We start from the raw sequence: 18,652 nt of genomic DNA on the forward strand, positions 1-18,652 counted from the left end.
TTATCCGATTTATTTCAGTCGTACATTCTATTGCTTAACTCACATTGGCATTGTATATCTGTAATAGCCATCATTATAGAAAGTATATTTCGATATTAAATTAAGGATAACAGAAAATCCTTTCTTCGCTTCGTCATTTTTCTTGATGGCAATAATGCTAAGAAAAAAACAAGAAATGCATGACAAGAAGTAACATTCAGATGAAAAATTTCGGCCATATTACGTACTTACGAAACGACGATCTTCACATATGTATAACAAGTTTCTAACTCCATTACATAAAGATGTATTTCATAAAATACATTTTTTGTTAACATAAAAGTAATTGGATTCTCGAAGTTTTTCCACTACAATTATGGTGAAAGAAAACAAGTACAACGTAATACCTATTCAGAGGTCGTCTAATTCGTATCTTAAATTAAAATTACTGGCATTGATGCATCAAATATTTTTTTCTACCCATTATTATATGTATAGTACAAGATTCCGCCTAATCGGCCCTAAAAAGACTTCTACGTTCGTCAACCTTACAAAATAAAATATTCGAATGCTCTCAAAACTCCACATCTTTTATGAGAATATTGAAATTTCGAACAACCTTTTAAAAGATCAAATCCGACTGAAACGACTGAATGGTATAATAATAATAATAACAATTTGTTACAAATTATTTACTAAGTATTGCCATAAAATGTTTAAAAGCTCACGGATTTTCTTATAAATTATATACAAATTCCGTTGTAGTAATTAGTGTTCTAAGATATGTCGCCAGGTGAATATATCTAAAACTATAATTGCGATTGATTCGATAATTCTTTACAATACATATATTGTAATTACAAATTATTAAATTCATTTCTCGTACAAAGAATCGAATCATTTTGTTCTTTTGCATCCTGTTTTGAATCCTTCGAAAAAAAGCTATTCAAAAAACAGCAGTCACTGTTATATTTGAAAAAAGTTCTTAGAAGCGTCTTAGCAGTTACACTAATGATCGTTTTGAACATCGATCGAATCGGTTTTCAATATGGAACAAGAAATATTAAAATTTGTTAATGTATTTATTCTTATTGCAATAAATATTATATTAAAGTAAACTACCCTTTATCGACAAAGATATAATACGTTTATATACATATAATAATAATAATAATAATAAAAAAAAAATTACTTTTGTGGAATAAAAAGAAATATGCCTTTAATAAAATCTATCAAATTTTTAAGAAAAATCTTTCTAGTACTGTGTTTCTATTATACGATTAAATGTCTTCTATTAAATGGATTGAATGTTTTCAATGTTAATACACAACAATATTGTTATAAATTGTCAACCTAATTGCTGAAACAATGGGTAATGTTTCTTAATTAGCATTGCATTAGCAAATGATTTTATGTTCGATCTTTCTGTTTTAAGTACTGGTTGCATAGTTTTTTGAATAGTATTGCTTTTTATTTTTAGAGTTTCCAAATCCATAAAATAAGTTATGTAAAATAGGAATATTTCATTCATTCGAGTTTGTTCTGTTGACTACTAGTATAATGCAATTTAACAGAACAAATGTTCTTTTTTATGTTTAGGAATAAAGTTATAAAGAACTAATTTCCTTTAAAACAGGAGCAAGTACCAAAAATATTAAAATCTTGCAAGTCTTATTCAGTATAAGGTGCAACCAGAATTAAATTCTAAAAAAATCAGCGACTTAGATGGCTTCTTTTTGCTGTCACCGAGATATACATAATTGGTCTTATAAATAATTAAACATTACAAATTTAAGTCTTAAGAAAATTTCTACAAAAAACTATAGTGATTAGCAAACCGAACTTTATTTTCAGTCTCTATAAAACGCACTGCTCAAAATAATTGGTGGCGTACAACCTTAAACAATTCAGATGAATGAACCAAGTATCAGTGTTTTTTTTTATAATTGATACAATAATATTTGCCCTAAATTTCTAACTTACATAGCATGTTTAAGTTGTCACGATATTGAGATATCTTAATGAAAAAATCATTAGAATTTTCTCCAATTATTCTGAGTAGTGTAATTTCAATATTTTGAGCAATTATATAAAATCAAATAAAAGAAAACGTTGGTCATAAGAACATTAATTGGTTAAATAAGTTATTGATATATCTTGTCTTTGAGTCATAAATTTTAACATAACATAATTAATAATAGATAACGTTAAAAAGGAGAGGAGTTAATACTGTTAGAAATTACTATTTCGTCGAATACAATTTACACATTAAATTCAATAAAATTTATTATCCCTCCTCGTTATTTTATTAATTCGTGTTTTCAATTGTTAAAACAGAAAAAAGTAATAAATTTTCATTGAATTTGCTATATAAGTCGCAATGTACGTAATTTACTCATTGTTATTAATACTTTTGTACTGAAATACACTTTTTCGACACTCCCTACTATATATTAGTCTATTATAAATTTATTACTTAACTTTTAAATTTGTTTTAATAAATTCAAATCATGTGTTTGCGGTATTTCAATTACAGAAAGTATGTATATACTCTCCTTTTCATTTTTCAAAACAAATTAATTTTTGAAAATCATTTTGTCATTATTTTTTTGGAAAGTAGTTGATATGTGTTATAATACTGTTCCGGGTAAGAAGTACAAATCTGAAGAGAAACAAGATACTTGTGGTACAAACATCGTCAATGTTTATACCAATTGTTTTATTAATTATTGCTCTTACGACCAACGTTTCTTTTTTATTTCAAAAACTACTGAAAGCAAAACAAATTTTGTTACGACATCGAATAAATTCATGATTAAAAAAAAAAAAAAAATCATTTCATACACTTGTGCACTCGTTGTTCTTCAAGATAAGAAATGATATTTATGCTTAAAAATATAGTATTGCACTGAATTACGCTCGATCAGCGTTTATGAGTATTCATTGCTGTGTTAAGATAATATTTTTCAATTACTATAATCACAAGGTTTAATCTGCTGATAAACAATCCGAATAAATAAAGTATTCATCATCGTCGCTTGACTAAACTTTCTAAAGAAAACTTCTAAAACGCAACTCTTAAAGACAACGTCTTAGCAACTTTCCTCCACGCACATATACTGCAATTTTATCGGTTTAGGATTTAATTTTTTACGATTGCTGATACATACTTCTAAATATATCTAGTCAATAATCTAATTAAAGCCTACGAATCTAGAGTGCTTGCTCATAAGTGATATGTTGAGTAAAATGTATTATCTACGGGCGACAATAAATATAACGCTGTAGCAACAATTTAATAAGGTGGAACTGCGTGTGCCGGCAATCCTCTCTCAAATAAAATTAATTGATACTTGTTTAACTAACTTATAGAAACATCGTTGAAGAAAAACGTTTCTTTCGTGATTGCATTTAAGTTAGAAGTCTATAAGTATCAGTATTGTATGGTCCCGACTTTAAGTAAGATTCGAAGAAAATTTTCGCTTTAACAGATTGAAACTTCCGACAATTTACGTCTATTATTTAAAAGGAAACAGAAAGTGGGCTTTAACCCTCTATTGCATAATTTTATTTTATTATTTAAAAAAGAAATTACTACTTTGTTGTTTATACGTCCATGAGTTAATTAATGTTCGAGATAAACAATATGATCGAAAACGTCACACGCTAATCTTGTAAAATGTCCTCAATGAACTTTACAAGCACTGTATTTATCGTGTTCCTAATTGAACACATTATGCAATAGAGGATTCATTACCTTTCTGAATTGTAACGCCAGCACAGGCTTGTTTCACTACCAAGTTCATAAATACAACTCTTAGAAGTAGGAACGAGCAACGTTTTTGAGTTACTGGAGCAACGACACTATTTTTAATATGTAATAGAAAAGAGAATCGTTATATAAGAACTTGTGCGATCAACAAAGCACTTTCGACTCGTTTCTACTTCTTTTAAGTGACACGCAGAATTCGATCCGTGACATCAACGTTATCCTTTTAAATTAGATGCCAACAATTTAATATAAAAGAATTCACTAACCATGATAGGACGTAAATTTCTTATCTGATTAAGTTTGCCAACAGCAGTTTTGTGTTTTTTTTTTTTTTTTTACTTTACTAATAAACTTGCTTAAATATTTAGTGATATATTTTAAGTTTCGATAAGAATGAGACACCTCGATAATCGCTTCATAAAAGTTACTTTACATTCTTATCACCTAGGAATAGTTGTCCGTCTTGAGGAACCAGTATTTTGTCAGCTTTGGCTTGCCATCGCGATTTCTTATCCCACGACAAGAATAAAATTCTAGCAAAATTTTCCGTAAATATAATAACGACTCCTGCAATTAAGGCGACACTGATAGATCCATACGATTCCGTAGAAACAAATGTTTTACTTCGTTCGCAAGTGTTTGAAAGTCTGACACAGTTTTTTAAAAGTTCATCGCTTTATAAAAGCTCAAAGACGATTGAAAGTTGACTAGAGGCAATAATCTCATAGATTTATACTAAACAAAGCTCAAGCTTCTACGTTTTTTTCAATTTCAAGTCTTCAGCTGAGAATTTAGAGTCCGTACACCGCGTTTACATTTCTCGTTAGATGGATAATGCCTCTTGATTAGCTGAATCTAGCGTCTAAAGTTTCTGTGAGCTAGTAAATTGGTAAAAAGTAAACATATTTAATATGTTTTCGCTTAATGACTGCTTTTTCCAGAGTAGAAACAGTTCATCATCACTCAATTCAGGTTTCTCTACCTATTCTCTTACGATATGTTTTAATTTTTTAAGTAGCAAAAGCGTATGCAGCAACTGTAAATATAAAAATTTCTACGATACTGTCCTTGGCAAACTTTTTCAAACAAATCGCTTAGAATTAGTAACTCTAGAAACATGCACAGCTTCTTCTAGTCTAATGAACAAAAAAAAAAAAGAAAAAAAAAAAGAAAAAAAAACATTTATACACTATGAATAACATTCCACGTCTTCTATCTCAGATATGCAAATGCATTTTCAGTAAGCAAAGTTTTTAGGGTTTCAATATTCTTGTTATGTCTTGACGTATCATTATGGATGACGATTTTCAGCCTCTTAACATCCATTAAAATTGACACGTTTCGTGGCTGTAGCCCTATTAAAATAGTTTTACAAACATATATGTGCATTTTGCAACTTTCTTCGCTCAAGAATGAGTCGCAAAATGGCTTATATTAAACTTGAAGTTAGATGGAGCGTAATCTTGGAGTATAAGTCCTACATGAAATTTCAGTAATGTGACTCAACTATTCAATCTCTCCGTACGTCTTTTACCTTTTCCTCTAAGATCTTTCTGCTATAACAGTGACCTTCGTTTATGCTTAACACATTGACTGTTCGAACCTGGAATTATGAATACGACTCGAATGTCCGAAAAACGGTGAGATTTTCATAACAATAAATATTCTGCTATTTTCTTCTAAGTACTATGCATTATTATCCTTGTAATGTAGCTACATATTTTGGTTTTACAAAATCTTTCAAATTACCAGTACAGATGGTATTTGTTCTGTATTCGGCAGAGTCCTACCCGCATATGGATTAGTGAACAGTCAACGTATTAAAACACATATATTAAATCTTCTAAAAAGTCCACATTCTAGCGTACAAAACGATTAATCCTTAATGTCTGTGCGCTTTAAATACTCAACCTTCCCTGCAAACCGCAATTTATCATTCCATTTAACTAGGATATGTCACTTTGTACGTAGTTACACTTCCATGGAAAAAATGTAATTTCTGTTTATTAAACTTGCAAATTGAAAAATTTGCAATTGTCCAAGACACTTCACTTGCAATTTATGTTCAATACCTTTTAATGGAAATCGATTTTTTCGAACTTCTCGAGACGTATCCTGAGACATTTCTTGTCATGAGTGTATTGAGTAGAAACATCAGCGCAGTTCATAAGTGATTCATTAAAATATAGATTAAAAACGTCTTTCTGATGGCGACTCTACGTTCTTTGTCACTTATTCGTAAGATCCTTATAAGAAAACTGTATGAGTATGGGGCAATTTAAACGTTGCGAGACTAGCTGTTAACAACGGCAATGCAGTCAATAATGCTGGCACAACTAAGGGCGCGCCGACTAAAGTTTTATAAGTTGTAGTTCCTATTAAACCAGATATTCTTATAACAGCCGCTACGAAACCAAAACCAGTACACCTGCAGAGAACAATAAAACTTATATTTCCCATTCCCTCAAGAATCGTTTTATTTAACACGTTCCGTGCCGCTCGAGCCATTTAATATTTTTATTGTGAAACTAAAAGTTTTTAAAAAAAATTGTGAAGTCATTAACATTTGAATAACTGATGTCCATCTTTGCTGAACAACCAGTAAGTACTGTTTTCAAACGATTTAAATGAGAAATTTTTTTGAAAATACAATGTAATTCTATGTTGAAAGTAAAATGTTATTCGTAAAAATTTTCTAAACGAAACAAAACCACACGACTTGGACGAAAAGTAACCAAAAATCGGTCCGGTATGGAACGTATTAATGAAATAATATATACAGGGTGTTCGGCCAACCCTGGGAAAAATTTTAATGGGAGATTCTAGAGGCCAAAATAAGACAAAAATCAAGAATACTAATTTGTTGATGGAGGCTTCGTTAAAAAGTTATTAACGTTCAAAGTTCCGCCCGTACGGAATTTTTTTCTAGAAAGTGGGTAGGATTTCGGGGGTAGGTCTATTCACCAAAAATGATTGCAATTGAGCCCCGCAACCAAAAATAATTTTTTCAGAATGATTTGAAATTTTTTAATTTAATTTTTTAATAACTTTTTAATGAATCCTCAGCCAAGAAATTAATATTCTTGATCTCCCATTAAAATTGTTGCCAGTGGTGACCGAACACCCTGTATATATAACCACTTACCTCAAATGAGTAGGGAAGCTCTCGACTGTAACCAATGTAAGTGACGTCCAAGCAATAGCAAAAATTGCTATAAAGCCACCTTCAAATCCAAGGACTGCCGAACTATTTGTGCCCACTAAAATTAAACATACCGCAGCTACCGAAGAGAAAAATAGTGAAATACCAATCATTTTTGGCCGCTGAAGAACAGTAAGTGCTAGTCCTGCCAAAGTAGCAGCAGGCACAAAGGCCAATTGAGCAACGAGATGACCATGTAGAGCTTCTTCTATATAAATATTATAATCCAAATCGAGTGTTGGGCACGGTCCACTTAAACTTAATTCCGTATTATTTTCCAATGTACATCCCGTAAAAACTTGCGCAGACAGATCCGTATCTACAAATCTATAAATAATAGATCGCAATGCATTTCGAACTTAAGAAAGAACATTTATCAAAAATTTATATTTTCAATACATACTTCGAATATACAATGATACTATCTGTGAAGTGCGTTTTACTGGACTTTATGCTACTGAATTCTACAGACTGGAAAGTACAATTGTCGAAATCTACGTGGCTAAATACCATCTTTGTAAATCTGAAACATAAAGGCTCTTGTATAAACTGATGAAATATTACCCTAAATATTAGATTGTGTGGTAAGTCTGTTCAAGTCAATGGCAGTACTTTAATAATATAATTTAATTATTAAAGTAAAGTAAATTTCATCATACTGTTTAGTGGATAAGTTAAAAGCAATCATATAAAAGAAATGGCACTCATATTTTGAAAAAAACTTGTTTCTCTATTACAATAATGTATAAGTTCATCGTTTACGTTACCTTTCAATATTGTGCAATTCATTCTCCGTTTGCACGATTACATAAAAAAAACATGAAAAATAATACTACTTACTTGCAGTTTAAAAAGATCGAATCTCTGTACTGGCGATTCTCTAAAGAGCCACTGAATGTCCTTCCTTTAAACTCTTCCCCAGAAATTGTTACAGTATGATTTTTGTATTCTGTAGCACGTAGAAGCTTGAGATATTCAGGACACCATACCATAAGGCCGTACAGTCTAGAAAAAGAGTAAAGTTTCATAATGTTAAAAAAAAAATTAAATAAAGATTTAATAAAAATACATACCCGAATGATACGGTCGTCCAAATAATTATCAGCACTACCGTTACACGTAAATGCGGTGATATGAACAGCTCCAGAAAAGAATTCCAAAACTAGAAATTCAGTAAACATCGAATATTAATTTTCAGGTTTATTAAGGTTTATGTACGTGGTACATAAGCTCTTACCATTTCAATAGAATAAATTATGTCGGCCAAAACGCTAGTGTGGTTAGTAGGAGATGGTGGTGCCAAACCACGAGGCCTTTTTGTTGGAAGCTCCAATTCAGAAAGTTGATACTGTGCACCTGTGGCACCTTTTCGTGCATTATTTTTCTTGTATATTTTCTATAGATACACATTCATTTTAATACAAAAGAGCAAATGTTTTAAGTACAAATACAGATATAGGAAATATAGTTAAATCTTGGTAAATCGAAGTTAAAAGGAAATAAAAAATTTCCCTATTAAAGTTTACACAAAAGTATTAATAACAACTGAATAAAACTACGTACTGTGATTAATGGTTTTGATTATCTTGATTTCGTAAAAGCTTTTAAAATGAAGAGGTTCAAGTTATAGAAATCTAATTGTACCTGATAAACCATCATTGCTTCCACATCTCTGCCAGCTTCTACCAGATATCTGGGACTTTCTGGTATAAAAATAAGTCCAATAGTAGAGCACAATGCAGGTAAACAGCAAAGTAGGAGAAAGCGGTGCCAAGCACTGAAATGTTCCTTATTTTCAAGAACAACCATTTCTCCTGTCGTGGGAACTACTACCCACGCTAAAAGAGCTGCATATACACCTCCTAGTGCTCCTGCTGCTACAAGTAAACCAACCCATGGACCTCTGCTAAGTCTTGGACAACATTCTGCGAGATATGCAAATGCTAGTGGTAAGGATCCTCCTACTCTGTAAAGAAATCAATTACATAATTTACTTTATATAAAACTGAATTACAATAAATGAAAGAAAAAGAGGAATTTCTTACCCAATTGCAGAACAAAATCTTGCAGTCATAAATGTACCATAAGTTGGCATAAAAGTAGCAACGCAACTAAATAAGGCATGAACAGACATTGCAGATAATAAAGATCTACGCCTTCCAAGTCTGTCTCCCAGACCACCCCAGAATAATCCACCCAAAGCAAGACCCATCAGTGTAATATTGCCTATAATACAATCATATGAAGAATCCTTGTTTAGCAGCAAATACACGAAGAAAGAGAACATTCAATTGGCCAAAAAGTAATCTCGGAATTTTCTGTAAGAAAAATTCGACATTATTTATTGGCCAACTTAATATTATGATTAACTAACTAAGCCATCCTTTCTCATTGTCCTCGATGCACAATTCAACTTCTGCACTTGGTAAAATGTACGGTACAACAAAAAATTCAACAGTATCTGCTGCAAGACTTAAGCCTGTGCACAGAGCAGCCAATATTTGGAAGTAACCCACACCAGCCTGAAACACAAAAATTTAATAGATTATATTAGATATACGCATGATGCAACATCTATTTAATACTTTACTTTATGATAAAATAAATATCAAAATATTGTTGCGACGGTTTGAAGCTGCCTCTTTGAACGAGTGGAAGCGAGGACCCGTGCCTTCCGGTTGCTAGAGGAACCGGCAACGATTTAAAGATTAGAATCGCGAGAGACCTCGTAGCGAACAAACGTTCCATAAGATCTCTGTATTAATAAAGTTCCTTGTTCATTAGTTGTGCTGTAATGAGTTCAGTGAAAAATACCCTTCCCTGGCGCAACAATATTTTTAAGAAGTAAAGTGCAAGATTATCAACATTTATGTTACTTCTACGTTAATATCTACTCTTGATCATTCTTTATTAATCCCTTTAAGCAGTTTGTAAGAAACCTTTGTCTAAGAAACCACTCGGTTATCATGCTGCTACATCTTGTAACGTTTTAAATTTTTTAAAAATTGGTATAAAATTCGCTGATAGCGAGGACGAAAGAATAATAATCATCTAATGGACCTGCTTAATAGCATCTTCATGAAATTGTGCCAAAAGTGTTGCATCTGCTGTGGAGTCAATAAGATCATGCTCGGCGGAATCGGTTGAAGCCGCATTCACACCCGCGTTACTCGCATTCGCTGGCTGCGTCGTCATCTCCTCGGTGTAAAGTCCTCCTTTATTACTGGCTGTATGTTCTCCAGTTCCGGATGTTGTGCCACCGCCAGAAGATGGGAGACCACTCCCGCTGCCAACAAGCCACTGGCTTTCCTCCTCCGACGAGGGCATCACTGCCACGAACCATCTGAAATAAACATTAGAGATTAACCAGAGCTATCCTCGAGCATACTTGTTCAGATATTGAACTAATAATTCGAGTAACAAGAACAAGAGTCAATATAAAATAAAATAGAACGAACAACTAAATAGTTAGTTAGGTTTAACACTGATTGTACATATTTGTATTAAAACCCTTTATGTTACTAGCCACATAAAAATACAATTTTTCTTTCAATTAAGAAATGTTATAAAATTTGAACACGATTTATATACTTGTTACCATTTTTTTCTCAATCTTAATAGCTTAAAGTATTTATTTCGCATTAATAATTAATTAAAACATAAAGGAAAATGTTAAAAGTGCTTGTTTTTGGCATTGCTTGAAAATAAAAATTTCATATTTAACATCCTCCTTTATGTTGTAACAATGTAGTCTGAGATGTGTCTGAAATGTTTTGCGCATCTCAGATATTTTCGTATAAATTGCAAATACTAACTTACCTTGCTTAAAAATCGCTTATTTTTACAAGGTTATGTCTGAAAATGCACACGTACGAATTCATGAAAACAAAAGGCTATAGAAATAGAGAATCAATGGATATTAATTAGTTACAACGTTGATAGATGGAGATACTATACAAAGTCAAACGAAACCTTTTTTAGAGAAATAGGGGTAGCTGAAATTACTCATCAAAAGTCGTATATTAAACTAATTTATTATGACCAAAACTTAGTGAATAATAAAAAAAAAATAATGACAATATGGTATATGAATATAAATCAGAATTAAACTTTTTCTTCGTCAAAACGACTGTCATTATTATTGATTATTTCTATAAAAGTTGTAGACACTCTGTCTGGTAATTTTTCAAAATAATTTTAATTTAAAACTATCCATTCTGCTTATAATCATTCTCACAGTTACACAGCACTGGTTGGACAACAGTTTTTTATTTTAATTTTATTGGAGACAAATTAGGTAATCGTCACCAACAAATATTATCTTTCCAGCAGCACAGGTGTTTGATGTCAAATTTCGTTGAGCATAGAAAAAATATACGTAAACAGTCACAACGTGCAACGTCGAAGAAAACATAAAGGTAAGTAGAACAATCCAAAAAATGGCAGATCGTAAAACAAAATGGTACATGTACCATTGATCAAGAAAGTTTTATATCAAATTGACAGTATTTAATATTCTTCTAAAGAAATGCGAACAGACTTATTACACAACTTGATAAGTAGATCATTCTAGGGTTAAAAGATGGCTCACATAATGGCGTTTATCGCGCCATCTTCTGTTAACAGCGACGTTACCGCAGATTGCATCGAGGTGTGTATTTTTCGTAGGCACTCGTCATCGGTAACAACTTTAAAAATGTGTCATCGGATTCACACACACGCTGGCAACTAATTTATCGATTCGCGTTCATATATACGATCGACCGCGACGTTCACAAACGCGCGTGATTCTTTATTTAAATATACACAACTACACGTGCCATCCTTGCGTCAACGTCACCAGTAGCATTGTTAACTACAAGAGTTTACGTTTTCGCGACCCTTTGTCCCCATCATATTTTCGTTCGACGTCACTTTTTTTATTCCTTGTTTCGGCAAAAGAACATTTTAAATTTTATTAAGTGTATTTTTAATTCTTTGCATAATTCTCCCCCAAACGTCAAAATTAAGTGGCGTTATGTTGTTTTTAAATCTAAAACAAAGCGTTTATTCGCAAATTATTTCTTTCTCCTTTTAACCTCTAAATTAAGTTCTCGCAGCTTGATGGAAAAATTACGGGACACCTTGTATAAGGGTATTCGGCTACTAATGGTAATCCTTTTAAAGGTAACTCTATAGGTCAAAATAAGACGTAAATCAATAATAACGAAATTGTGTTTGAGGTATTTTTACTTTCCAATCTACACAGAATGTATTGCAATCAAGAAATATTTCGAGAAAATTATTTTTATGGAAACACATTTAAAAATTTCCGAACACACTGATGAGGCGTGTCGTTTGCAAGACGGGTTGTAAATCCGTCCGACACAGAAACTATATCGCGCACTGCTGACGCGTATAGTTCTCTAAATTAAACTAATAACTTAGAGTCAAATTGAGACAATGAATCTTGTATTTATAATTATTTTATTTAACTGCACGAGTTGAAGAATCGCGTGTCGATGTATGTCGGATGATGGATTGAGAATGCCCTTCGCGTTGCGCGTCCTCCCGTTTTGTTGCTCTGATGGTCGGAATTTGGAGTGGAGGTGGTGAGGCGGAAGTTGAATTTTTGGAAGGAAAAATCTACGATTGGTGGTTGGTTGTAGACGGATGGGATTCGTGGAAAAGGTCTAGGTGGTCGATGGTATTGGCGGTAAGGGTTGACATGGAGTCGGGGATGGTTCCGGCGTAGGTGCCTGCAGCGAGGCTCGGACGCGTCGCGGTTGGTTTCGCCACGAGGCGAAGTCGCTTGGTGGCACACAAAGCACTGGAAAAACCCGTGACGTCGCAGGTCTGTGTGCCAAATGTGCCTATCGGTTTATGAGGTTACCTGCGCTAGGCGTTGTCCTTTGGCTAAACATAGAACGCTGTCGAGAAGAGCGAAATCGCGCCTCGACATATCGCCCCCCTTGAACGGATCTGTTCAATAGTGACGAGACAGAAAGTGACTTTAGATTCATAGCTAGAGATACAGTACATGACTAGATATTCTAAGGTGCGCACAAGGATGACAAATTGTTATCGGACTATATACATGGGAAAATCGTGTACAATTACTTAACATAAGGTTAGGGTAAAGTCGGTATCATTCTATCTAAGAGGTTAGTCGCTGATAGGCAACGGTGACAGTTTCTTTATGCACCGTTTATAAGTGCCTCGCACAGTTTTCACCGTCACCACCCGGACGACGCCATCGTCGCCAGGGTGCAAGTCTACAATTCGCCCTAAGGGCCACTGCATGGGAGAAGTGTTGTCCTCCCGTAAGATCACGAGGTCACCAATTTGAATGTTTTTGGTGTTGCCTGTATGCCACTTTTTGCGTACAGTCTGCTCCTGCAGGTATTCCTTTATCCACCGGGTCCAGAAGTGCTGGCGTAACTGTTGAACGTGTTGCCACGTAGAGAGACGTGGTGTCGGAACTGCTGTAAGGTCGTAATCTGGCAGGCTTGTTAGGGTATCGCCGATAAGGAAATGTGCGGGTGTTAGGGAGTTCAAGTCGTTGGGATCGGACGATAGAGGGGTTAACGGTCTGGAATTTAAAATGGCTTCAATTTGATTTACGTAGGTTAACAATGCTTCATAAGACAGAAGAGTGTCGCCGATTACACGCAGTAAGTGGTGTTTGGTAGATTTGACTGCAGCCTCCCAGAGGCCGCCGAAGTGAGGAGAACGTGGTGGAATGAGGTGCCATCGAACGCCCTCATTTTGTAAACTTTCTGCTATCGCCTCGTTGTATTTCTGTGCCCTTATGGTGGCAAAGAATTCTTTTACCTCCCGAGACGCGCCTACGAAATTCGTCGCGTTGTCGGAGTAGATGTCCGAACTTTTGCCACGTCGCGAAAAGAAACGCCGAACTGCTGCCAGGAAGGCCTCCGTGGTTAGGTCGTTAACGATTTCGATATGGATGGCCTTCGTCGCGAAACATACAAAGATGGCCAGGTACACCTTGACCTTATTACGGTTACGCTGTACCTTCTCCTTGATAAATAAGGGTCCGCAATAGTCGACGCCGGCGTGCATGAATGGTCTCGAAGGAGTGACGCGATTTGTCGGTAAATCACCCATCAGGTAGTTCGGCGTCGAAGGATTGAGTCGACGGCAGGTCGTGCACTTGTGCAAAATGTGGCGCACTACGTTTCTTCCGCTCGGAATCCAAAATCTTTGGCGTATTGTATTAAGGGTTGCTTGGGTACCCGCATGGAAGTGTTTGATATGCTCGTCATGTATGAGAGATTTTGTGACCGCGTGGTCTTTGGGCAGGAGTGCTGGGTGTTTGGTGGCGTACGGAAGTGTTGCACGAGCCAACCTACCTCCGACGCGCAAGATTCCCTCAGGGTCCAAGAACGGGTTCAATGAACTGATGTTGGTGTTTGTGTTTCCCGACATTTGCAATAATTTAATCTCCTTTGCAAACCCTTCTCGCTGTACAATTTTGATGATACGCGTTTCGGCAGTGCGTATCTCCTCGACGGACAAAGGACCGCGTATCCTTTCCCGGGAGGTGCAATTGTTTATGAAGCGTGAACAATACGCGATTACGCGTTTCAACCGTTGGAAGGAGGAAAACTTCTGTAGGATGTTCCACTCGTGGGCTATCGTAATTAACGCGACGGTGGGACGAGTCTCGGGTATGTTTATCGGTGTTAGGATGGTATTTGGCCAAGCCGATTCGGGGTAGGTTAACCAGTCGGGCCCGTAATGCCATAACCGATTACCTACGAACTCTTTGGGAGTCATGCCGCGAGATATCAAATCCGCGGGGTTATGTTCGGACGCGATGTGCCGCCATTGTTGCCCGTGTGTTAGAGTTTGGATATTGGAGACCCGATGCGCGACGAAGGTCTTCAACATATGCGGGGATGTGTTTATCCAGTGAAGCGTGACGGTTGAATCTGACCAAAATACTGTCTGGTCGAACGCTATTTTTCGTAGTGCTGTAATTACCGCCTTGTATAATTTTGCCAATAATTCCGCAGCGCATAGCTCGAGCCGGGGTAGGGTTATGGTTTTTAATGGCGCGATCCTTGATTTTGAGCATAGCAATCGAGCTATTGTTTTACCGTTTTTCATGGTTGAGCGTAAATAGATACACGCTCCATATGCGCGCTCGCTCGCGTCGCAAAACCCGTGCAACTCTACCGATTCGTAATTCTTCGCGGTTACCTGTCTGCAAAAGCTTATGTCGCGTAATAAGGTTAGTTCTTGGCAATATTGTGTCCACGCGGTGTGGATGTCGGTGGGCACGGATTCGTCCCAATCTAGTTTTAATTGCCATAGTGCTTGCATTATAATTTTGGCGTGCGCGATTATGGGGCCGAGTAGTCCCAACGGATCGAACAATGACGCGATTTGCGATAGCGTGGTCCGTTTGGTGATTCTCCTTCCCGTTTCGAGGTCGGAGATCGAATATGAAAGCGCGTCTTTTTTCGCATTCCATCGTAGTCCGAGTGTCTTAACCGTTTCGTCCAAGTCCAGTCGTACGTACGCGCTGTCCGTCCGATCGTTTAGTGAATCTAGAAGTCGATCGTCGTTAGAGGCCCACTGTCGAAGTTTAAGTCCGCCCTTGTTGCATAAACCAATTAATTCGTCCCGTATAAGTCGTGCGTCCTCGTACGTGTGCGCGCCAGTCAGTAAGTCGTCGACGTAGAAATCTTCTAAGACTACCGTTGCAGCATTGCGAAATTGTTCTCCTTCGTCCTTGGCCAATTGGTGTAATGAACGAATCGCGAGAAATGGTGCGGCGGTCGTACCGTATGTGACCGTGTTTAACCTGTAGGTGTCTATGGGGTGTCGAGGACTCGCGCGCCATAATATTTTTTGGAATACGCGTTCCGATGGATGCACTAAGGTTTGACGGTACATTTTTTCTATGTCGGCTGTCAATACGATGGAATGTGATCTGAAGCGAGTTAATAACGAGAATAGATCCTCTTGGATCGTTGGACCGGTCATGAGGCAATCATTCAATGAAGTACCGCGGGATGTTTTGGCGGAGGCGTCGAACACGACGCGGAGTTTTGTCGTTACGCTGGTGTCCTTTACCACCGCGTGGTGCGGCAGGTAGTAACCCTCGTCCGTGCGCGGTGCGTCCAGTTTCGTCATGTGGCCTAATTCGCGATATTCATTTAAAAATGCTTGGTATTTTGCGTTTAACTCTGGATTGCGATTTAGTGATTTCTCTAGCGAATGGAAACGCCGGAGTGCGATTGTAAACGAATCACCTAAAGGTTGTCGGTCTTGTTTGAACGGGAGTTTAACGATATATTTACCCGTTGTTACGTCACGGGTCGTGTTTTCGCGGTAATGGTTCTCGCAATCGTTCTCTTCGCGCGATAATATTGGACCTTGCGTTGGTTCCTCGATTTCCCAAAATTTCGCGATTTGTTGCTGCAACGGCTTCAATGACAAACTACACGTCGTGGTGGTTGGAAAGTGTTTTCGAGGGACTGTTTTACCTGATACAACCCATCCAAATTTTGTCTTTTGCAATCTGGCCCGGCTATTTGCAATGGGTAATTGACCTACGCACATAAGTTCGTAGAAGATTTCTGCGCCGATAAGTCCGTCGATTTCAGTCGGAGTTCGAAATCCAGGATCGGCCAATGGAAGGTTGTCCGGAATCTTAACATCGCATTTTGATATTGATTGGGTGGGTAGCAGCTCGGCTATCCGGGGTGTTACTAAGAAGGTTAGTTGGGCGCTAAACTTATTCACGCGCGATCGAATTTGCGTGCTGACCATGGCAGTTAAATTCGATGTGATCTGATTAATGCCTAACACCGGCGCGTTTGTGCTGCGTTTCGCGAGGTTTAATTTCTGCGTGATTTTTTCGGTCAGGAAGTTTGATTGCGAGCCCGAGTCTAATATGACGCGGCACGGATGGAAGCGGCCATTCGAATCCTTGATGTGAATAACCGCGGTTGATAATAGGATTTCCGGCGCGCAGTGGGTATTCAAAGAGGCTAAATTGCACTGGCTGTTTTGAGGACTCGGTAGCGGTTCCGCGTGTAACAACGTGTGATGCTTGGCGTTGCACCGACGGCAAGTGCCGGTGGACATGCATTGGCTCGCGACGTGGTGGGGCCGTAGGCAGTTATTACACAATCCTGCCTTCTTCACCATTTCAATGCGTTGATCGACGGATACTCTAATCAATTTTTGGCATTGGTGTGTGAAGTGTGCGTTTTTGCAAATGGAGCATGTTAAACGCGTTGTCTGATACGCGTGAGTAGGTCGTGAAGTTTCTGTCGATCCTCGCTTGGGAGGGGATGGTTTTTCGGCCGTTTTAGCGTTACGAGTCGAGTTTTCTAGGACTTTGCGTCGCACGTGCAAGAATTCTAAAAGTTCCTCCACGGTGGGCAGTGGATTACCTTGGGTTTTCTCCTTCCAACGGAGCAACGTCGGTTCATCTAATTTGGACGTTATGGCATAGACCGGGAATGCCTCTAGGAAGGGTTTATTTAACGCCTTTAATGCGCGGTAATGTTTATACGCGGAATCTAAGAGTTCGCCCAAGGCGACGGAATTGGTTCGAGAGCACGTTGGTAAATCGAAGAGTGCTTTTACACGATTGTTAATCACAATGGCAGGGTCGTTGTAGTATTTTTCTAGTAGTTCCCAAGCAACCGGGTAATTCGCGGCGGTCGTCTCTAGGGACTCTAATTTTTCCGCGGCCTTGCCGGACAGGCACGAACGCAGGTAGATTAGTCGTTGTGTGTCTCGAAAGTTAGGGTTTTCGTGCACCGCGGATTTGAAGGCGTCGGCGAAACCTGGCCATGCTTCGTACGCACCGTTAAATTTAGGCAAGTCCATTCGCGGTAACTGTACTTGAATATCGGGCGTGATCGTTAGCGGAGAATTCGCGTTTACCGGGTGCATGCTATCGGCAGAATGCGCGATGGTATCGACACGTGTAGGTATATCTTGGCTATGCGCTATGTTTTCTTCCCGCCTAGCAGCAGTAATCGGCTCACTGATTTTGTCTAATATTTTTCGCGCACGTCTCATCGTTTCGGAATGTTGTTCTTCGAATTCTAGGCGCTCTGAGAGGCGATCCTCAAATTGTTCGTCCGACGCGAGTTCTTCTAGCGAATCGTGTACTATATTAAAGGCGTCTAAATCGCGTTCTAATTTTTGCATTTGCAACGTCAAATGCTGCGCGTCACTATTCCCTACTTCGGCGTAGGTCTCTAATGCTTTCGCGAACATCGTGAGTCGTCGTTTGAATAGCGACCGTTTTTTTATTAACTCGCGTTCGGTTCTGGTTCTGTCTTCTGAAGCCATTGTTTTGGAATGGGACGCGGTAACAAAACTGTTGGACAGAAGGAACAATCGGCGATATTAGACAAGCAAGCTCAGACTTACGTTTACGATGGCGATCCCGCTGCGTGGTTGAGTGGGGTGCGTTGTAGGTAGGACGTTCCCTTGGCTGCGGCTGCTCGGCGTGGCTGAGCTTCCGCTGGATGCTGCGATCCGGGTGCTGCGCTTTCCGCGCACGTGGTTCTGCGTGCTGGGTTGCTCCTCCGTTGAGGATGGTGATGATTATGGCGTTTGGTTGTCGCCCGTTGAGTTCTGGTTGCAGATGAAGTGCCGTTTTGCTGCTTCGATCTGCAGAATCCCAGTCGTCGTGGTGTTCCAGGCGGATAGCTTCCTGGTCG

General features: G+C 37.7%; 2 protein-coding genes across 6 annotated transcripts in view; both read right to left on the reverse strand.

Moving 5' to 3' along the window:
• LOC143343990 (synaptic vesicle glycoprotein 2B) overlaps positions 1-18,652 on the reverse strand; it is a 23,247-nt gene continuing 4,595 nt past the window's right edge. For 2 of the 5 annotated variants that reach the window (XM_076769502.1, XM_076769503.1), the window contains exons 2-11: positions 10,014-10,296; positions 9,328-9,475; positions 8,999-9,179; positions 8,598-8,919; positions 8,191-8,349; positions 8,027-8,115; positions 7,794-7,958; positions 7,357-7,476; positions 6,897-7,280; positions 1-6,179 (exon numbers count right to left, since the gene is read on the reverse strand). In XM_076769502.1, the coding sequence (XP_076625617.1) occupies positions 5,999-6,179; positions 6,897-7,280; positions 7,357-7,476; positions 7,794-7,958; positions 8,027-8,115; positions 8,191-8,349; positions 8,598-8,919; positions 8,999-9,179; positions 9,328-9,475; positions 10,014-10,280 (2,016 nt within the window). In that variant the 5' untranslated portion in view covers positions 10,281-10,296 and the 3' untranslated portion in view covers positions 1-5,998. Of the gene's footprint in view, positions 6,180-6,896; positions 7,281-7,356; positions 7,477-7,793; positions 7,959-8,026; positions 8,116-8,190; positions 8,350-8,597; positions 8,920-8,998; positions 9,180-9,327; positions 9,476-10,013; positions 10,297-10,772; positions 10,864-11,190; positions 11,524-11,544; positions 11,878-18,652 lie in introns of those variants that run through there. The other 3 variants (XM_076769505.1, XM_076769500.1, XM_076769504.1) reach the window with 3 other exon arrangements.
• On the reverse strand, positions 13,098-18,203 carry LOC143343501 (uncharacterized). Its single transcript, XM_076768469.1, has one exon. The coding sequence runs from the start codon at positions 18,201-18,203 to the stop codon at positions 13,098-13,100; it is 5,106 nt and encodes a 1,701-aa protein (XP_076624584.1).

This window comes from Colletes latitarsis, chromosome 7 (assembly GCF_051014445.1).
Source record: "Colletes latitarsis isolate SP2378_abdomen chromosome 7, iyColLati1, whole genome shotgun sequence".
Taxonomy (NCBI): domain Eukaryota; kingdom Metazoa; phylum Arthropoda; class Insecta; order Hymenoptera; family Colletidae; genus Colletes; species Colletes latitarsis.

Excerpts from the sequence above, each read along its gene's own strand:
- LOC143343501 (XM_076768469.1), bottom strand. The coding sequence starts at position 18,203 with ATGTTCGCGAAAGCATTAGAGACCTACGCCGAAGTAGGGAATAGTGAC.